The 19490-nt window shown below is 37.3% G+C and overlaps 1 protein-coding gene across 3 annotated transcripts in view; it reads left to right on the forward strand.

Moving 5' to 3' along the window:
- Window positions 1-17568, forward strand: part of slc6a17 (solute carrier family 6 member 17) — a 46290-nt gene extending 28722 nt beyond the window's left edge. For 2 of the 3 annotated variants that reach the window (XM_048209855.1, XM_048209854.1), the window contains 9 exons: window positions 307-433; window positions 2126-2307; window positions 5158-5268; window positions 5662-5903; window positions 6082-6274; window positions 6933-7125; window positions 7250-7409; window positions 10431-10593; window positions 12423-17568. In XM_048209855.1, coding sequence (XP_048065812.1) covers window positions 307-433; window positions 2126-2307; window positions 5158-5268; window positions 5662-5903; window positions 6082-6274; window positions 6933-7125; window positions 7250-7409; window positions 10431-10593; window positions 12423-12791 — 1740 coding nt within the window. In that variant the 3' untranslated portion in view covers window positions 12792-17568. Of the gene's footprint in view, window positions 1-306; window positions 434-2125; window positions 2308-5157; window positions 5269-5661; window positions 5904-6081; window positions 6561-6932; window positions 7126-7249; window positions 7410-10430; window positions 10594-12422 lie in introns of those variants that run through there. The other variant, XM_048209856.1, reaches the window with a different exon arrangement.
- Window positions 17569-19490: the final 1922 nt, after the last annotated feature.

Raw genomic sequence — 19490 nt, forward strand, 5'->3', positions numbered from 1 at the left:
AAGTAGCAATTATTTCCAAGGCATAGGTAAAGCAGAAAATATTCCTAGAAGATGATGAAGATTCCCAAAAGGTGCCAGACCGCTAGACAGGATTTTGCCACCTCTTGTTATTTTTAGTGCCCAGTGGCTCAGATGTTCAACAAACAGACTATAGTCAAGCAAAATGAGCCTTAGACTAGATGAGACCTTTCCAGGGTGCGTTTTTTTTTTGTTTGTTTTTTTTTTTTTTTTTTTCAGTATTACCCCCTTAATTATTTTATATTTGTTAACCAATACCCTTTGTTCTTTCTTTTCCCCATTCTGCAGGTGTGTGGTTTTGTGGGTTTGTACTATAATGTGATTATCGGCTGGAGCATCTTCTACTTTTTTCAGTCGTTTCAGTATCCTCTACCCTGGAGCGAATGTCCCATCAGGAGGAACGGCAGCCAAGCCTGTGAGTACTCTGCAGTTTCTCACATAATAACCATAAAGATTAGAGGCATGTCATTTTTTGTGAGACATTTCATTTAGTACAACACTTTGCCTAATGAAATAAAATGTGTCACAGCAAGAAGCTCTTGACTTAAACAACAGACTCAATATGATTGCAGTCTATTATGCATCACCATTTTTATCTATTAGTGACTTGTAGCACCGCAGTCCTTCTTAAAGGGTAAGTTCACCCAAAAATGAAAATTCTGTCATTTATTACTCACCCTCGTGTCGTTCCACAACTGTAAGACCTTTGTTCATTTTTGGAACTCAAATTAAGATATTTTTGATGAAGTCTGAAAGCTTTCTGTCGCTCCAGAGATCATTTAAAGGTGTCCTAGAACTTTTTTTAAAAAGATGTAATATAAGTCTAAGGTGTCCTCTGAATGTGTCTATGAAGTTTCAGCTCAAAATACCCCATAGATTTTTTTTAATTAATTTTTTTAACTGCCTATTTTGGGGCATCATTATAAATGAGCCGATTCAGGGCTACTGGCCCTTTAATTCTCCTGCTCCACGCCCACGGAGCTCGCGCTTGCCTTGAACAACATAAACAAAGTTTACACAGTTTATATAACCCTCAAATGGATCTTTACAAAGTGTTCGTCATGCATGCGGCATGCATACATCGGATTATGTGAGTATTGTATACTGTTACATTGATTCTGAAAGAATTTGAGGCTGTGCTCCGTGGCTAACGGCTAATGCTACACTGTTGGAGAGATTTATAAAGAATGAAGTTGTGTTTATGCATTATACAGACTGCAAGTGTTTAATAATGAAAATAGCGACGGCTCTTGTCTCCGTGAATACAGTAAGAAACAATGGTAACTTTAACCACATTTAACAGTACATTAGCAACATGTTAACGAAACATTTAGAAAGACAATTTACAAATATCACTAAAAATATCATGATATCATGGATCATGTCAGTTATTATTGCTCCATCTGCCATTTTTCGCTATTGTCCTTGCTTGCTTACCTAGTCTGTTGATTCAGCTGTGCAGATCCAGACATTAATACTGGCTGCCCTTGTCAAATGCCTTGAACATGGGCTGGCATATGCAAATATTGGGGGCGTACACCCCAACTGTTAAGTAACAGTTGGTGTTATGTTGAGATTCGCCTGTTCTTCTGAGGTCTTTTAAACAAATGAGATTTATATAAGAAGGAGGAAACAATGGAGTTTGAGACTCACTGTATGTCATTTCCATGTACTGAACTCTTGTTATTTGACTATGCCAAGATAAATTCAATTTTTCATTCGAGGGCACCTTTAATGCATAGCTAGTCATGGATTATCTCTTATTTAAAACAAGATTAAACAAGCATTAAAATAAGCTAAAAAGACTAAAAATCAAGATATTTCTTAGTATTTATAACCAATATACATCTTTCTAATTATGCCTTGCTCTAAAATATTTTATTGGGCAGAAATCGTGAGTGGAGGGGCCTTCAAATCTTTGTAGTAGTGAATCAAAAATATACTGCAGGACCAGTGTTGTCTGATTCTCGGTACAAATGAGTCTCTCAAGTCGGTTCTTTTACCATGCTGATCTTTTCCACAAGGTCATCAAATAGTCAGTGTTGTAAAGAAATATTAATAGTCATGGACTTCATTTTGTCCCTCTGGTTTTCTTTTGTCTGGCTAGTTGTGGAGCCTGAGTGTGAGAAGAGCTCAGCAACCACGTACTTCTGGTACCGCGAGACCCTGAACATCACCAGCACAATCGCAGACAGCGGGGGTCTGAACTGGAGGATGACTTTGTCGCTGCTGGCTGCCTGGATAATTGTCTGCCTGGCTGTAATAAAGGGCATTCAGTCTTCTGGGAAGGTGAGGCAGACTTGCTACTGCATGAGATAATGAAATGAGAAACACATCAATTTTCAAATAGCTCAAAGGAGACAATCTGCAGATGCTGTGTTATCAGGCACTTCTGAACAATTACACAATCACAATGCACAATTATGATTATTTTCTCAGAGCGGAACGTTTGTTTTCTCCTTGAAGCTAATTCAATGTGTGATAGTGCTGCAGTTTTTGCAAACACAGATTTTACAGGAAAATACCTATTTACCAGCTGTATCATAGTGTCTGAACAACAGGGACACAAATAGTTCTATGAATCAAAATTTCAGTTAATCTCATCAGACCAATAGAGCTTCACCACCTGTTCTAAGGGCCAGTTGCATAAACATAGCCACTAAGAACTAGCCTGACCAACTAGCAATTAGCTAGGGCTAATCATTCTTATTTTCAAGATTCAAATTAGACCAATCTAACTGTAAGGCTAGCTTAAAGGCACACTATGTAAATTTTCACCACTAGAGGCCGCTAATTAAAAAAAAAAAAAGCATAGCTTGATGATGACTTGATTTCGCGGAATCATGGGAGGTGTTGTCTTCACGTTTACACATAGTGGAAAAGAATCGGGACAGGACTGAAATCATGTTCATGTATGAGATTATTAACATTACTGTAGTATGAAGCAGAGCAGGGCCGAGTGCTGTGGGAGCTGAATGAGGCCGTTGGAGTGATTGCTAATAAGAGACGAGCGCGACACATGGTTCGAGAGCAGCGGAACTTTTATTATGCCACATCTTCCGGTCAAGTGTATGTGGGGTAAAGATTTTATCATATTAGATACATTTGTGCGTTGAAAGTTGTTATAGTGCTACTCTGTGTGTTCGCTTAGCGGCTACTATGAGACACTTGTTGCACATTGCAGTAAGCTTGATCGATATTAGGCATGGTAAAACATGTTTATCCTTTTGATCTTTTAATTCATAAAATTAGCAAAAATCTAACCTTTCATTGAAGGAAAAGAATTAAAAGTGGGGGAAAATCACATTATGAAATAAATGTTTTTCTCCAAAACACGTTGGTCACAATTATTGGCACCCATAGATTTTTTTTATAAGTAAAATATCTCTGAAGTGTATTCACATTCATATTTACATTTTTTTTTTTGCACTCCAGGGTGATCATGAACATGATATTGTCCAGCCATGACTTCCTGTTCCACAGGAGTATAAACATGAGGAAACACAAAGGCCAAATTCCCTTAATCATTCATTCATCACAATGACTAAAACCAAAGAATATAGTTCTGATGTGCAGCAAAAGATTGTTGAGCTTCACAAAATAGAAAGTGGCTGTAAGAAAAAAGCTAAAACATTGAAAATCCCCATTTCCACTATCAGGGCAATAATTAAGAAGTTCCAATTAACTAAAGATGTTAAAAATCTGCCTGGAAGAGGACGTGTGTCTAAATCGTCCAAATGTGAAGTGAGGAGGAAAGTTTGATTGGACAAAGACTCTCCATGGATCACAGCTGGAGAATTGCAGAGATTAGTTGAGTTTAGGGTCAGAAAGCCTAAAAATTTTTATCAAACAGCATCTACATCCCCACAAGGTGTTCGGGAGGTTTTCAAGAAAAATCCTCTACTTTCACCCAGAAACAATCTCCAGCATATTCAGTTGTCAGACATGACTGGAACTTCAAACGGGACCGGCTTCTATGGTTAGATGAAACTAAAAAAAGAGCTTTTTGGCAGCAAACCCACCAGATGGGTTTGGTGCACACAGGGATAAAAAGTACCCCGTGCCCACGGTTAAGTATACTGCTGGATCTTTAATGTTGTGGGCCTATTTGTTTTGCTGGAGGTCCTGGACATCTTGTTCAGATTCATGGTATCATGGATTCTATCAAATACCAAAAGATAAAACCTGACCGCTTCTGCTAGAAATCCAACAATGGGCCATGGTTGGATCTTCCATCAGGACAATCCAAAACAAACATCAAAACCAACACAAAAATGTGTCACTGAGCACAAAATGAAGCTTCTGCCATGGCTGTCCCAGTTCCCTGACCTGAATCCTAAAGAAAATGAGTGGAGTGAACTGAAGAGAAGAAGCACAGACATGGAGCTGGGAATCTGAAGGATCTGGAGAGATTCTGTATGAAGGAATGGTCTCTGATCTTTTGTCAGGTGTTCTTCAAACTCATCAGGCATTATAGGTGAAGACTCAGAGCTGTTATCTTGGCAAAAAAGAGGTTGAAAACAGTATTGAATAAAAGGGTGTCAATAATTGTGGCCAACATGTTTTGGAGAAAAACATTTATTTCATAATGTGACTTCCCCCCACTTTCAATTCTTATCCTTCAATGAAAGGTTAGATTTTTGCTAATATTATGAATTAAAGATCAAAAGGATAAACCATGCAAATTAATTTTTACAGTCATTGCTCTAGTGGTTTTTGGCTATTTTAATCCAAAAATCTTACATATTGTGCCTTTTAAACAGCTTATATATATATATATATATATATATATATATATATATATATATATATATATATATATATATATATATATATATATATATATATATGTTTATTTAAAATAATGTTTACATTTAATTTTAATTAATGAAATAAATCAATAAAAGTAGAATGTATTAGTTTTTTTTTTTGTTTATTTATTCCCACCAAAGATATCAACCAAATAATGTGGCAAGAGTGGATTCTTATCAAAAACTTTACATTTATGAACACTTATTGTAATAAATAATACCAAAAGCATTAATACACAGTTATTGTTTTCTGTGAAATGTATGCACAAATCATTATAAAACATTTGAACAAAAACACAATCAGTATTGTCACACCATGTTTGTGCAGGTGATGTACTTCAGCTCACTCTTTCCATACGTGGTGCTCTTCTGCTTCCTGGTGAGAGGAATGTTTCTTAAAGGAGCAGTAGATGGCATTGCTCACATGTTCACACCCAAGGTAAGGCGAGTGTACGTACACGCTTTCTAATTCTTTCTAATAAAACGCACACGTGATATTTAGGCTATCCAGATGACTTAAGATTGATTATCTAGCAGACACATTTCATGCAGTGTAAGCAACGCTTTATATAGTCAGCAATATTAAAAAGAAAATTTGTGCAGCTAAAATGTAGCACTCTGTCACATGGTTGGACTCCCTCTTGTGGTGTAGTTGGGATATTTAATCAAATTCACATTATGAAATATGATTCTATTATGTTAATCACATATGATTCTAAACAATAGAAGGCCTTCAGCTATGCTGACACTTATTTGGCACTGTTCATTTGTTTAAAGATTAGATTTTTAATCACTCAAATGTAATAAATTGTTTTAATTTATTCAATTTTAGCTGGAGATCATGTTGGAGCCGCAGGTATGGCGTGAAGCTGCCACACAGGTCTTCTTTGCTCTAGGTCTGGGTTTCGGAGGTGTCATTGCTTTTTCCAGTTACAATAAAAGAGACAACAACTGTCATTTTGATGCTGTGCTGGTCTCCTTCATCAACTTCCTGACCTCTATACTGGCCACACTCGTGGTGTTTGCTGTGCTGGGCTTCAAAGCCAACATCATGAACGAGAAATGTGTTGTTGAGTACGTATGACCTCCCGGTGCATTTAATTTCTCTCATAAAAGGATCATTTTTTGTGATTGGATTAGGTTACACTCTCCATTGTAATATAATATTTATGCCTAATATCTTTAAATCTACATTTGGACGCTGGATTTCGAGGTCATGCAACAGCCTCATGTCTGTGTTGTTCTCCTGTAGGAATGCTGAAAAGATTCTAGGCTACTTGAACTCAAATGTGCTGAGTCAGGATCTCATCCCCCCTCACGTCAACTTTTCCCACCTCAGCACGTCGGACTATGCCGAGATGTACGGCGTAATAAAGATTGTGAAAGAGGACAGTTTTGCGCAGCTTGGGTTGGAGCCGTGTCTGCTGGAGGATGAGCTCAATAAGGCAGGTGTTCGGCCCATGAGCTGAAGGCTTTCAGCAGGTTTTCAGCTAAGCCATTTAGGATGGATGAAACTTAAATTTAGACTTTTATCATTTGTTTTTTGCCAAGCTCAGTAGACAAAAATGTCTATTGTAATAATGCCTTTCACTGAACCGTAATGCTCCGGAATATATTGTCTGTTCAAGCTATTTATGAATTTTAGAGCCATTTTGTATTTTTCATTTGATTTAATTTGTGCGCAATTAAACTGTTTTATTTATTCATCTCTCTGTGTTATATAGCCTTTTTATTTTATTTATTTTTACTTAGTTTTTCAGTGTTTCCTCTTTTCACTTCATTTGCTTTATTATTTTAGTATATTTATGCTACCAAAATTAGTGTGTTAAATGATTATTTAATTACCAGCATCTAGTGGCATTTTCATTTATGAAAAGAGGTTATAAAATGTAAAAACTTTCACAATAAATTCTATATAAAAAATAAAATGTAATTTCATATTTTATTTATTTATTTTAGTTTAGTTTGAATTTTTACAATTATGTAAAAGTTTTTATTTCATGTAACAAAAACGTTTTCATTTAGTTTTAGCTTTAGTTTTTTTATATATGATAATAACACTGTTCTCTCTCGCTTTCTCTCTCTCTCTCTCTCTCCGATCAGGCTGTTCAAGGCACTGGTCTGGCTTTTATTGCCTTCACAGAGGCTATGACCCATTTTCCTGCTTCTCCATTCTGGTCTGTCATGTTTTTCTTCATGTTGATAAACCTAGGCTTGGGCAGCATGATTGGCACCATGACTGGCATCACCACACCCATTCTGGATACCTTTAAAATTCGCAAAGAGGTGCTCACAGGTGAGAACTCCTAGTTTGTTCACTGCTCTTTTATTTCTGAGTCAGTAAATTAAGTTTAATCTAAATGATGCTGGGCCAATTTAATAAGGCACCGAGTAACTTGTATGATCTTGTATTTCCCCAGTGGGCTGTTGTATTGTGGCCTTTTTTTGCGGCTTGCTGTTTGTCCAGCGTTCAGGGAACTACTTTGTCACCATGTTTGATGACTACTCTGCTGGTTTGCCCCTCACTATTGTGGTGATCCTGGAGAATGTATCTGTTGCCTGGGTCTATGGCACCAAGAGGTGGGCAGATTGTTTAGTGCTGTTGGATTTCTCTGGAGGTTTGTTCAGAGAGATACTCAAAATAGGACTTTAGGGGCTTTCGCACTGGAGGAACTTTTTTGTAGTTCCTAATTCCTATAATTATTAGTGGAACTACCCTCTTTTTTGCGTGTTCGTACCGAAGGAATTGGGAAAAATTTCAGGATTTAGAGGATTCAGGATTTATAGAAATGTCTTTTGGGGGGACTAAATTAGCTCCTACTTCAGAGAAGGGTCTAATCCAGCACAATATAGGAACTACCAGTGAAGTGTACCTTAGTTAGTCCTTAGCTGGTCATGAGCTGGTTTAAGCTGGTCAGATGCTGGTCCTAAGCAACTAGCTCCAGCTCAGGACCAGCTTAAACCAGCTCATGATGACCAACTAAGGACCAGTAGAAATCAGCTCAAACCAGCTGCCACCGTTCAAAACATACCTAACCAGCATATGCTCGTTTTTTCAACAGGGACTACATTCGTCATCTTGTTACTGTCACGTGACCTATGAGTGTCAGTTGCGTCGAAGCACTTCCATTCATAAATCCCTTCCCGTAGCTCACGGGAGAGGAAAGTGTGCACACTTCAGAATCCCAGCAGAAGTAGTAGGTAATCCGGAGACTTCTCGCCTACTGTTTTTCGAATACTACTGTATGTATTTGGACATACTACCCTTTTGGTGTACTTTTTTTTGCATATGATATAGTAGGGAATTATTAGTGATAGTTTACATATCCTTATTCCACGAACATAGCATTTACCTCTCACTTTTGTCTGTGGCATTATGTTCTTTTCTCAGCCTTGATGATATGTAGCACTGCAAGTTGTCGTAGAAGATTTTGTCTCTTAGCCCTCTTTTTTGCACTTTCAATTGCATAACATTTCAATCTACATTCCATCTCAATTATCACGAACCCCACAACACAACAACAAAAACAGCCCCGATCACGGTGTCCTCCATGCTCCAGTTGTTGACGTTGTTGAATGTCACGCTTAAATTACGTCGCTGTCTGCCGGCTTAAGTCACTTCAGTGTTCCTACATAGTGGCTGCTTTCTATCAGGCAATGACTTTGCAGGCAGCATTTGGACACGAAGATACCTCACAAAATTGATTTCAGATAGACTTCTGAGGCAGAGTAACGGTTTAATGATCTACAGCAAAATAGAGAAGGCTTTGGTGATAACTAAGCGAATATTTAATTACTACAATAGTAATATCTAACTAGAAATGACATCAAAAGTGATAAATGTTGCTCAAAAATGTACATTTACACAAAAAACTGACAACCAACCGCAACTTTCAGACACCATCTTTCTTAGCTGAACTGTCTCGGAATGGAACGCACAGTATTGTGCGATATCAAAGGCAGTGAAGGATACATCTATGCTGCCTTCAAAAATCGATCAGATGAAGGGATCTCAGGAGACAGGAAGTGAAGCTATAATTGGATTCTGATGTGCCTTCATGCCTTCCTACCTTGGAATGCATCCTCTGAAGCCAACATTTTTGAGATTTCGGACACAGCCAGTCTGTGGCTATGTTTAAACTGTCCATTTTTGGGATTGACAACCACATTAACTTACAGGTGTAAGTCTCAACATGTCCGTTCACACAGCAACTTATAGTAGCGGTCTAGCGGATTCTGTCTGTATGAACATGTAATGGGAGTCAAGCTTACGTAGCGTCAGTGACCAAAGTAAAATCAGAGATGGTGACGTCCATAAAACTGAAAAGTCTTATCACTTTTAACCACTTTTTAACCACTTTTTTTATCACTTTTAGTCCAATCGAACAATCAGTCAAATTTTCATTAAAGGTGCCCTCGAATGAAAAATTGAATTTATCTTGGTATAGTCAAATAACAAGAGTTCAGTACATGGAAATGACATACAGTGAGTCTCAAACTCCATTGTTTCCTCCTTATATAAATCTCATTTGTTTAAAAGACCTCCAAAGAACAGGCGAATCTCAACATAACACCGACTGTTACGTAACAGTCGGGGTGTACGCCCCAATATTTGCATATGCCAGCCCATGTTCCCAACATTATGAAAGGCATTAGACAAGGGCAGCCAGTAACGTCTGGATCTGTGCACAGCTGAATCATCAGACTAGGTAAGCAAGCAAGAACAATAGCGAAAAATGGCAGATGGAGCAATAATAACTGACATGATTTATGATATCATGATATTTTTTGTGATATTTGTAAATTGTCTTTCTAAATGTTTCGTTAGCATGTTGCTAATGTACTGTTAAATGTGGTTAAAGTTACCATCGTTTCTTACTGTATTCACGGAGACAAGAGCCGTCGCTATTTTCATTTTTAAACACTTGCAGTCTGTATAATTCATAAACACAACTTCATTCTTTATAAATCTCTCCAACAGTGTAGCATTACCCGTTAGCCACGGAGCACAGCCTCAAATTCATTCAGAATCAAATGTAAACAATATAACAGTATACAATACTCACATAATCCGACGCATGCATGCCGCATGCATGACGAACACTTTGTAAAGATCCATTTGAGGGTTATATTAGCTGTGTGAACTTTGTTTATGCACTGTTCAAGGCAAGCGCGAGCTCCGTGGGCGTGGAGCACGAGAATTAAAGGGCCAGTAGCCCTGAATCGGCTCATTTATAATGATGCCCCAAAATAGGCAGTTAAAAAAATGAATTAAAAAAAATCTATGGGGTATTTTGAGCTGAAACTTCACTGACTCATTCAGGGGACACCTTAGACTTATATTACATCTTTTTAAAAAAAGTTCTAGGGCACCTTTAACCAACAGCAGCGTTTAGTGTCTTGGGAGACCGCCCTGGTGGCGTGTTCCTATAACTGAATTCCTGTAACTACCCAGTGCAAAAGCCCCTGTAATCTCTGAAATCAGATCTCCTCATTGTTTGTTCTTGCTAACACCAAATATAGTCTTTATGCAGTTCAGTTTGTTTTTGCCTTGTGTCTGATATTGATCTGTAATTCTGCATGCTTTATGGTGTTCATTAGGTTCATGCAGGATCTGGAGGACATGCTGGGTTTCAGACCGTGCATTATTTACTTCTACCTGTGGAAGTATGTGTCTCCAGTGTGTCTGATCATACTGATTTCTGCCAGTGTTGTAGAGATGGCCATCAGCCCTCCAGGATACAATGCATGGGTGCAAGACCTGGTTAGTTATATGCTATGTATATGTCTCAAGAAACATTTCTTATTTTTATCAATGTTTAAAACAGTTTTGCTGTTTAATATTTTCTCGATTCTTTGTTGAATATAAAGTTGAAAAGAACAGCATTTATTTGAAATAGAAATCTTTTGTAACATAAATGTCATTACTGTCACTTTTGATCAATTTAATGTGTATATATATAAATCTTACCAACCCCAAACTTTTGAATGGTAGTAATATTTATATATATATATATATATATATATGAAATCTTCAGATGCAAAAGCCTCTGAAATTTTCTTCTAAAATGAGCATTTTTATCAAGCTTGTATGTTTAGGTTCAGTAATTTCACTTTAATGGCAATTAATAGGTCATAAAGTGAAATAACTGAACATAAACATACGAGCTTGATAAAAACTAATTTTAGAAGAGAATTTCAGATGGCACTTACTAGGGGTGCAACGGTTCTCGGTAAAAAAATCGAACCGTACGGTTCTCCACTTACGGTTCGGTACGCACTTTTGCACCGCGGTCCATCTCGAATGACGACGCATCTATTGGTTAATATGGTTTGTTTAAAATAGCAACGTGGAAAACAGACAGAGTTCAGATAATGTATGTTTCAGTCGATGGATGCGCAAAACGTTACAACAACGATAATCAAAAAGTGTGGACGAAACAGTCACTCTTTGTAAAGTGTTAACTGCGAGTGCCGTTTGCTCTAATGTCCAGTCATTTACGCCGTCATCACCCGGGTGTTGATAGCGCGCGAGCGCAGGTGAGAACTGAACAGCACACGTTGCTATCTGTGTTTAAACTAACTCATTTAAGGCTTGCTGATTTAAACCTTGCTGATTTAAACCTTCAAGAACAAGACGCGAAAGAGAACTCGCACGCGCTGTGAGAAGATTTGTGTGCGCTCATCAGAAGCGCGCACAAGCTTATTTCAGTCAGCGCGCAAATACTGAGTTCTCTTTCAAGTCTTGAGCTTCAGCGGACAAATTCATACAAAAATTATGTCAGCATGCCCGTCTTGGCGAGTATTCTAGCAAACATAGTCTTAAGTGTCTTATGTCTTATGTCTTAAGTGAACGTATATTAGTCGAGAAAGACAGCGCATGTGTAACAGTATGTACTGGATCGTGCATGAGAAAAAAACTATTCCTGCTGCCTGTTTTTAATGTTAAATCAAACAACAAATAACAAAGAAATCACTCACTGCTCTTGACTGAATAGTTTTTGTAACTTCAATAATGATTAATCTTTATTTATTTTATACAGTAAAGATAATATGCAGTGTTATTTTATATTTGATTACTTTATCCATTTTCTGTACCTGAAAACTACTGTTAGATCCCTGAAAAACCTGAAAAGCACTGTTTATTTTATTTGAATATTTGCTTTATTGTACTTATTTGTGATGTTGCTTGTAGTTTGATTGTTTGTTCTTATTTTATTTATTTTTATTTGACAGTAGTCCTATTTTCCATAAACATAGCAAATACTGAACCGTACTGAAAACGTGACCCTAAAACCATGATACAAACCGAACCGTGAGCAATTTGAACCGTTGCTCCCCTAGCACTTACAGACTTTTGCATCTGAAGTCATCATATATAATATAGATATATATATATATATATATATATATATATATATATTAATCTTTCCAACCCCAAACGTTTTGAATAGACCTATATTTCAAGGAGGAAGTTAGCTATGTATTCTAGATTTTGATGACATTTAAATTGGAAAATATCATTAAAGGATTTTAACTTAGTGACTTCTATTCTATTTCACCATTTCTTTCTCTCCTTCTCCCTATAATCAGGCCATGGAGAGGTTTCAAAGTTATCCTCCTTGGGCACTAGCCATGTGTTTTGCTCTGATCATCGTGGCCATGCTTCCTCTTCCATTGGTCTTTATCGCCCGTCACTTTAACTGGCTCCCAGACGGCTCCAACAAGCTGTCCGTCTCCTACCGTAAGAGCCTGGCAAAGGAGGCTTCCAACCTGGAAGATGAGACAAGGTTTATCCTCGGGAAGAATCCCAGCGAAGCCCCTTCTCCCATGCCCAGCCATCGGGCTTATCTGGGCCCCGGCAGCACCTCTCCTGTGGAGCTCATCACCAACTCTACCTCCATCAGCGGCTATGGCAGCGGTTACCAGACCAACCCTGCCCCTCCCAAATCTGAGTCCTGATCCTCCAACCCACCACCCACAGACTGAGATGGAAAGAGAAAGAAGATGCTGAACAGATGAGAAGGTCCTAGTGTTGGTCACACCTTAACCCAAGCCATCCAGAGGAGCAGGACCACAAGAAAACGAACAGAAAGACACAGAGATCCTTCCGTATTCCCTGACTAGACAGCTTCCCCTGGGCCCAATTATTCATACGGACTACAGATGCTGGTCTGAAGGTGAAAGAGAGCCTGGAGCTTTCAGATCAGTATGTAAGGTGGCTTATTTGGTAAGTTATTTTTGCATATAGATAAATAATGTCAACTCTAAGAAGGTAATGAACACATTCAAGCTGCAGGTTTGGTCTCTGTCACTGGTTTTGGGGCCATAGGGGTGGGTAGCACATCCCTCTCTGTGAGTGCTGTAGTGATACTTATCGTTCAGGTTAAGGTGTTACCAATGCTGCTGAACTCCAGACATCTTACAAAATGCACAAGATAAACCATGCCATGCAAGGAATTTAATTTAAACCCACCTTTAGAGATCATAAAGATAGAAGACTTAGAGGGGCTCAGAGAAAATAAAGCTTTCACTTATTATAATGAGTCCTCTAATGGATATTATGTAAGTGTCACTGTTAAATACAGACCACCTGACAATAGAGTGAATTGATAGCTTGATTTCTGTTACAGACTGAAGTACGTGTTCATTTTATAAGTGTTCTTGGTTATAGACTTGGCACATCAACAGTCTGTCATGTCCACATCTCAGCACAGGTGGGCGACATATGTATTCATACACAAAGCACATACTGTAGTCTCAGTGCAGTATCAAAATATACAGTATCAGTGTCAAGTTCAGGCTGTTTTTGCAACTGGATTTATCTGATGTTCTTTTTAAGTTTCTTTTTTGGAAAGTTGTATCTAGATGTTTTTAATTTTTATAATCTTAACAAATATGACTGCCTGATTAGAGGTGACTCTCACACAGCACAAGGAATGAAATTTCCAGGATGCAATAAGTGGCACAGTTTGAGCCAAGTAACTCCACCAAGCACAATAACTATAACTTTAAAATTACAAATCAACAAATATTTCATTTTATTTCCAGGTCTGCAATGGCAATAATTGCAGATTTACTCTGCACCACAGTTCTTAACCAGTGGAGAAATCTGCATTAGATGGTCTCTGTTTTTACTGAAAGTTATCATGCTTGGTGGAGATTACAATAAGTTCCAAAAAGGGAATGGTACTGAAATCTACTGTATGTTTTTAAACTTCAAACCACAAATCATGGAAATGGTTAAATTGTATTTGCTTATGATTTACAAATACCAATCTCAGATTATTTACATATACTGTAGTGAGTTTACTGCACAGAGAAGTGTTTGGCACTGCCTGTTTTCAAACTTGCTGTTCTGAGGCCATATTACAGACACATTCTCGTCATGGCCACGAAACAGATAAGATGTGGTTAAGTTGGGGTTCATTTTTCTGTAATACGGCTGATCTCTGAAATATGTGTAAAATACATAATAGGGTCATCTGTGTGGATTTCAATCTGATATTGTAAGAATTCTTTCAAAATGCCATACACATAATGGCCTCATAATTTCACACAGAGATATATATATGCTATCGTTCAAAATTTTGTAGTCAGCAAGATTTTTTTTAAAGAAATAAATACATTTATTCAACAAGGATGCATTCATTTTATCAAAAGTGACACAAAAAGACACAAAAATATATTATTAAAATGTAAAACCATTTTAAAATTTAGCATTTCACAATATTAGGATTCATAGGATGCTTCTTTCAAAAACTTCTTTAAAAAATCTTAACGACCCCAGACTATTGGACGATAACATAAGTATTTGCATAATATATGTTGTATTTTTTTTCTCTCTAAAAAAATGCCATTATAAGAAAGCAGGTTCTGAAAGATATAAATAGTAAAATATGTTATAAAAAAGATTAATGTAAATCAACGTGATATGGAAAAGCAGTTGAGTATATTTATAAGGTAAATATGTTGAGCTGGAAGAAGAGGACCAGTTTTCTTAAGGAACCAAAGTATAGTCTTGGTTTGTGTAATGTGTAGTCCCTTTATGTGTAGTGTAGCGTGAATACTGTGAAGACTGCCTAATGTAATTGAGAATTGCTGCCCTTAAAAGCTCACTGCCTAATAATCTGTAAGCCTAAACATACTCTCCTTTTTAGTTTGGTTTATGTGCTTTTAACAAATACTCTGGTCTTAATGAAAGGGGTACATTTTCAGTATTTATTCCAGTAAGAATAGATTGAGGGAGCAGAAGAGGGCTGGAGAGCTGAGGAAAGTGTGAAGAAGAGTGGGACAGGAGTTGTGGGTCATATTGAAACACTGATGAGTACAACGGTGAAGCTTTTGATCATCCAGCTGCGTGTACCTTTCGCGTCTATCACAAAAGCTGCTGTGATAAAAATAGACACTGAGTGGCTGGTTACCCAGGGGAACCTGTGTCAGAAACAGCACTGCTGCATGTTAATGAGTCCTCCTTGAGGGGGGGGGGGGCTCAAGATGTTCCTATGAGGGCCTTGTGGTATCCCTAGCAACCATTGCATTTCACAACAACAAGGGGAAAATTATTTAAGGGGACAGTTCGCCTAAAAATGATTCTTTCATTGTTTTATCATTTACTCACCCTCATGTTGTTCCAAACTTTCTTGCATCCATGGACACCAAATATGAATTGATTTATGAATACACTGGTCGCTTTTTTCTTTCCAATGAAAGTGAATGGGGACTGCGACTGTTAAGCATAAAAAAGACAAAAAGCACTATAAAAGTAGTCTTCTCAAGTCATACAATTGCTTTGTGAAAGAAATGTAAGTAATTATTCACTGATGATCTTTGCCTCCATTGTAGCGCTTCATTCAAATGTGATGTTCCGTCAAGCTCCAGTGCCCATTCACTTTCATTGTTCACACAGATTGTTTCATACATTCTTCAAAACATCTTCTTTTTGCGTTTTACATTCAATGTGAAGTCACGTGGATTTGGAGCAACTCTCAATTTTTATGAGAACTTTCTCTTTATGACCCACAATTAACCTACACTAAGATATACTGCATTGTCATTCATTAAAAGAGAATTAGGAGGTTAGAAATATGTGAAGCCATCCACCTAGAGAAGAATTGCTAACTAGTCTGTTGTGCATTGCCCTAATCACACAGTCAGATGAGATTGTCAAAAGAGCACATTGATGATACATAAATCAGCACAGATGATTTTACATGCACAATTTGTTTGTAGTAGTTTATAGTTGTCCAGTGTATGGTAAAGTACAATAATGTTAATGTATATAACCTGCAATAGCACAAGATTGTCCACAAGGTGTCGCTGTTTGCCGTTGATTAATGTGTTGAAGGCGTGTCTCTTATGTGCCCAGCCTCATCTCTGAGATGAACATCCTCCCACCCCACCGCTGAGCACAGCTGGTGCCTCTCATTATCGCTTGCACTCTAATGATTTATGTGAAACATATATTGTTTGTTTTGTTGTTGTTCGCTTGTGGCAGTTTTGGGTTTGTGCACTTTACCTTCTCTCGACAAGAGGCCCCAGAGCTGCACCTCACAAGCACAAAATGACACTAGGATTGTTTTAATATCTACACTGACAAACAGATGCAACTTGAATTGGTTTATTAGGGGGGAAATAATTAAAAGCCAGTCACGCAGAATTTGAACTTGTGACTCCTTGCACTGAATAAAAATATTTCTCTCAGCCACAACAGCTCATATTCAGACTGAAATTCTAGCTTTTCAACAGAACCAAGTTATTAACAAGAAAAGAGGAGAGTACAGCTCTCCAATTAAAATTTCCTCTGAGATTTTGAGCCTGAATATTAAATACTACATCAAGGACTGTCAACAGGGGGTCAGTGACCACTAGGAGGTCCGCATCGATACTGCAGGCCAATTATTTCACAAAACAAAACAAAAATGCAATATTAAGTTAACTTCAACCAAAGCTTAAAGCTAAGAATCTAAAGATAAATAATTCATAATCCTGCCCACATTAGACACTTTACATTACGGTTTTGTGCATAATTTCAAATGACAATTCAGTACAGACACAAATTATTATTTAAATAGCCAAGGTTACACTTCTTTATATTTAATAAAGAATCAGAACCACAAAATAAAAATAGAACTGACTCTTGCTGATATTTGTTCCTCATTCATAACCATCTGCACTCCCCAAAACCAAGATGGGTGAACCTTCTGACCTCCCTCTTTACATCTCAGAAACTTTCCTTACTTAGATCAGAAATTTTGCATATATCATTTTGACAATACCACTGAACACATCAACAATATTTGGAAAGACAATATAAATGAACAGGGAACAAAGAAGCAGTCGATCAGCACAAAGCCAAGCACAAGATACGGCAGCAGATTTACATACACTCAAAAAAAAAGGAATTGTTGAATTTACTTAATATAGTTGCGTGGAACCACTTGACTCTGCTTTTTTGAGTAATTTGTACAAATAACAATTCAGCTGTATGAACAAAATAAATTTGTGAGTAACTACAAATCATTTGAATTTGTTACTGTTACGTAATATGTGGAGTTTACTTAATAATGTTATATTAAACACATTTATTGACTTAATTTACCTTATTAAATTAACTATTTGCTCTACAGAATGCACTCAAAAAAATAACTTGAACAAACTCAATTTAATTGAGAGCAGGAATTCCAGTGCTCACAGCCTAAACAGGTGCCACTCTTCTGCATAATGGTAACCACAAAATTAAAAAAAAAAAAACATTACAGAAACTCCAACGCTATCTCACAACCAATTCATACGTTTTCACGAGGTGGCTAATTCAGACCTCGCTCGTACAAATTCATAAGATTTGTCTAAACCCCAGTGATGGGTAGGTTTAGGGGTGGGGTTAGGAGTTGGTAAAATACATACAATTTAGCAAAAAAAACTTACAAATTCATACAAGTGAGGTCGTACAAATTCATACGAATTAGCCACCTCATAAAATATGTACAAATTGCCGTGAGATCGGGTTGGAAACTCCTCTAAATGTCCAACAAAACTGAACATTAAACACTAACATAAACTAACAACATCATTCCCTTTACTGGAAAACATAAAATAACACTTTTAATCCCTAAATTTACTCTCCTAATGCAGTCCCTTGCAAAGCATGCTGGGACCTACGGATCCACTGCCCAGTTAAGTTATGTCAACATTAATTTGTGTTTCACTCAGCAATGTTAAGTTGACTGAACAAACACTTATTAAGTAAAGCTGTCAATACTCATTTTTAGTAGAACCAACACAGTTAAATTAAGTTCATGTAGGCCACGTACACACTGTAAGTTTTAGGAGTGACAACCGCATTTAAATACGGGAGTGAATCCCCTAAATTATCATTACATGTGTGTACGGAACACGACTCACTCTCGAAAATGCGATGATTGACAGCTTGGAAACCATAGCGACGTTGTAGAGTCTCTCCTGTTTGGTATCCGTTATCGTGACGGAAATAAAAAAAAAGTAAAGTAATATTAAAGTGACAAAACACTCGTTATTTTCAGCAATTTAACTAAACACAGTCGACGGAGGCGTCGTGTTTTGTTTATGCTTGTATATACAGTTTCACACAGCGCGCGGCACTCATTCTGTGTTGCCATGGTCACTCATTATAAGCTTTTTGGGCTTGTTGTTTAAGCTCGTCTCATAAAGCAAACGGGATTATTTAGTTATTAAAGTGAGCAGAATCGCGATTTTTAGCATAAAGCATTTGGATAGGCTTGTGCTTTCCCTAAGATTCGCCGCGCATAAAAGAGACACACACGTTACACCGGTGCACGTAAACGTCATTAACAACTAGTTGTTCAGTTCGGTTCCGTACACACTGCATTGAATTTCTGTAAATGCGGTTGTCACTACCTGTATTTTTCGTGAGTTAATACGGTTGTAGAATGCGGTTGTCACTCCCGTATTTTACTGAACTATGTGTGTACAAAACGAGATTAAGCACTAAAAAGTTAAACTGACAAACGAATTTAGCTGCAGTGTGTACGTGGCCGTAGTTACATGAGTTTAAGTAACTTGAACAAGGATGATTTGAGTGAAACTAACAACAGTAAAAGTTCTTTTTTTTTTTTTTTTTTTTTTTTTTTTTAGTGTAGCATGATCCGAACATGCATTAGCAAGCACACGTACAAGCTTTAAAATGCTTACTATGACTTTTTTGGCTGGGAAGCAATAATCATATTAGTCACATTACACTCCTCTGAGATAAGCACACTCCTCTCTTTACATAATGGTCACAGGTAGTGGTAATAGATCACAATTGTACATCCTGCTGTGATGAAATGGAGTGGGAACACATTAATACATAATTGCAAGTACCTTCTGTTCAAATAGCATTTGTTCACTACAATATCTATAGATATTGATTAGACTCAACTACTGAGGTTAATCCACTAAGTTTCGTCGACAATCTAGAATCATGTGGCTCTTGTTCATCTTTTTTTGAAGCACAGACACAATTGCACTTTTAATTTACTCTGAAAACAATGAAAACTGCAGCTCTGAGACCTCTTGAAACAAAGTTCATTCTAGCGTAAACATTGAGCCATATTTTAGTCGACTGCAACTGATGAAATGTACAGCAAGCATCTCTTTTTTTCAAGAGGTGCTGGAGGCCAT

The sequence above is a fragment of the Megalobrama amblycephala genome, linkage group LG12 (genome assembly GCF_018812025.1).
Source record: "Megalobrama amblycephala isolate DHTTF-2021 linkage group LG12, ASM1881202v1, whole genome shotgun sequence".
NCBI classification, from domain to species: Eukaryota; Metazoa; Chordata; class Actinopteri; order Cypriniformes; family Xenocyprididae; genus Megalobrama; species Megalobrama amblycephala.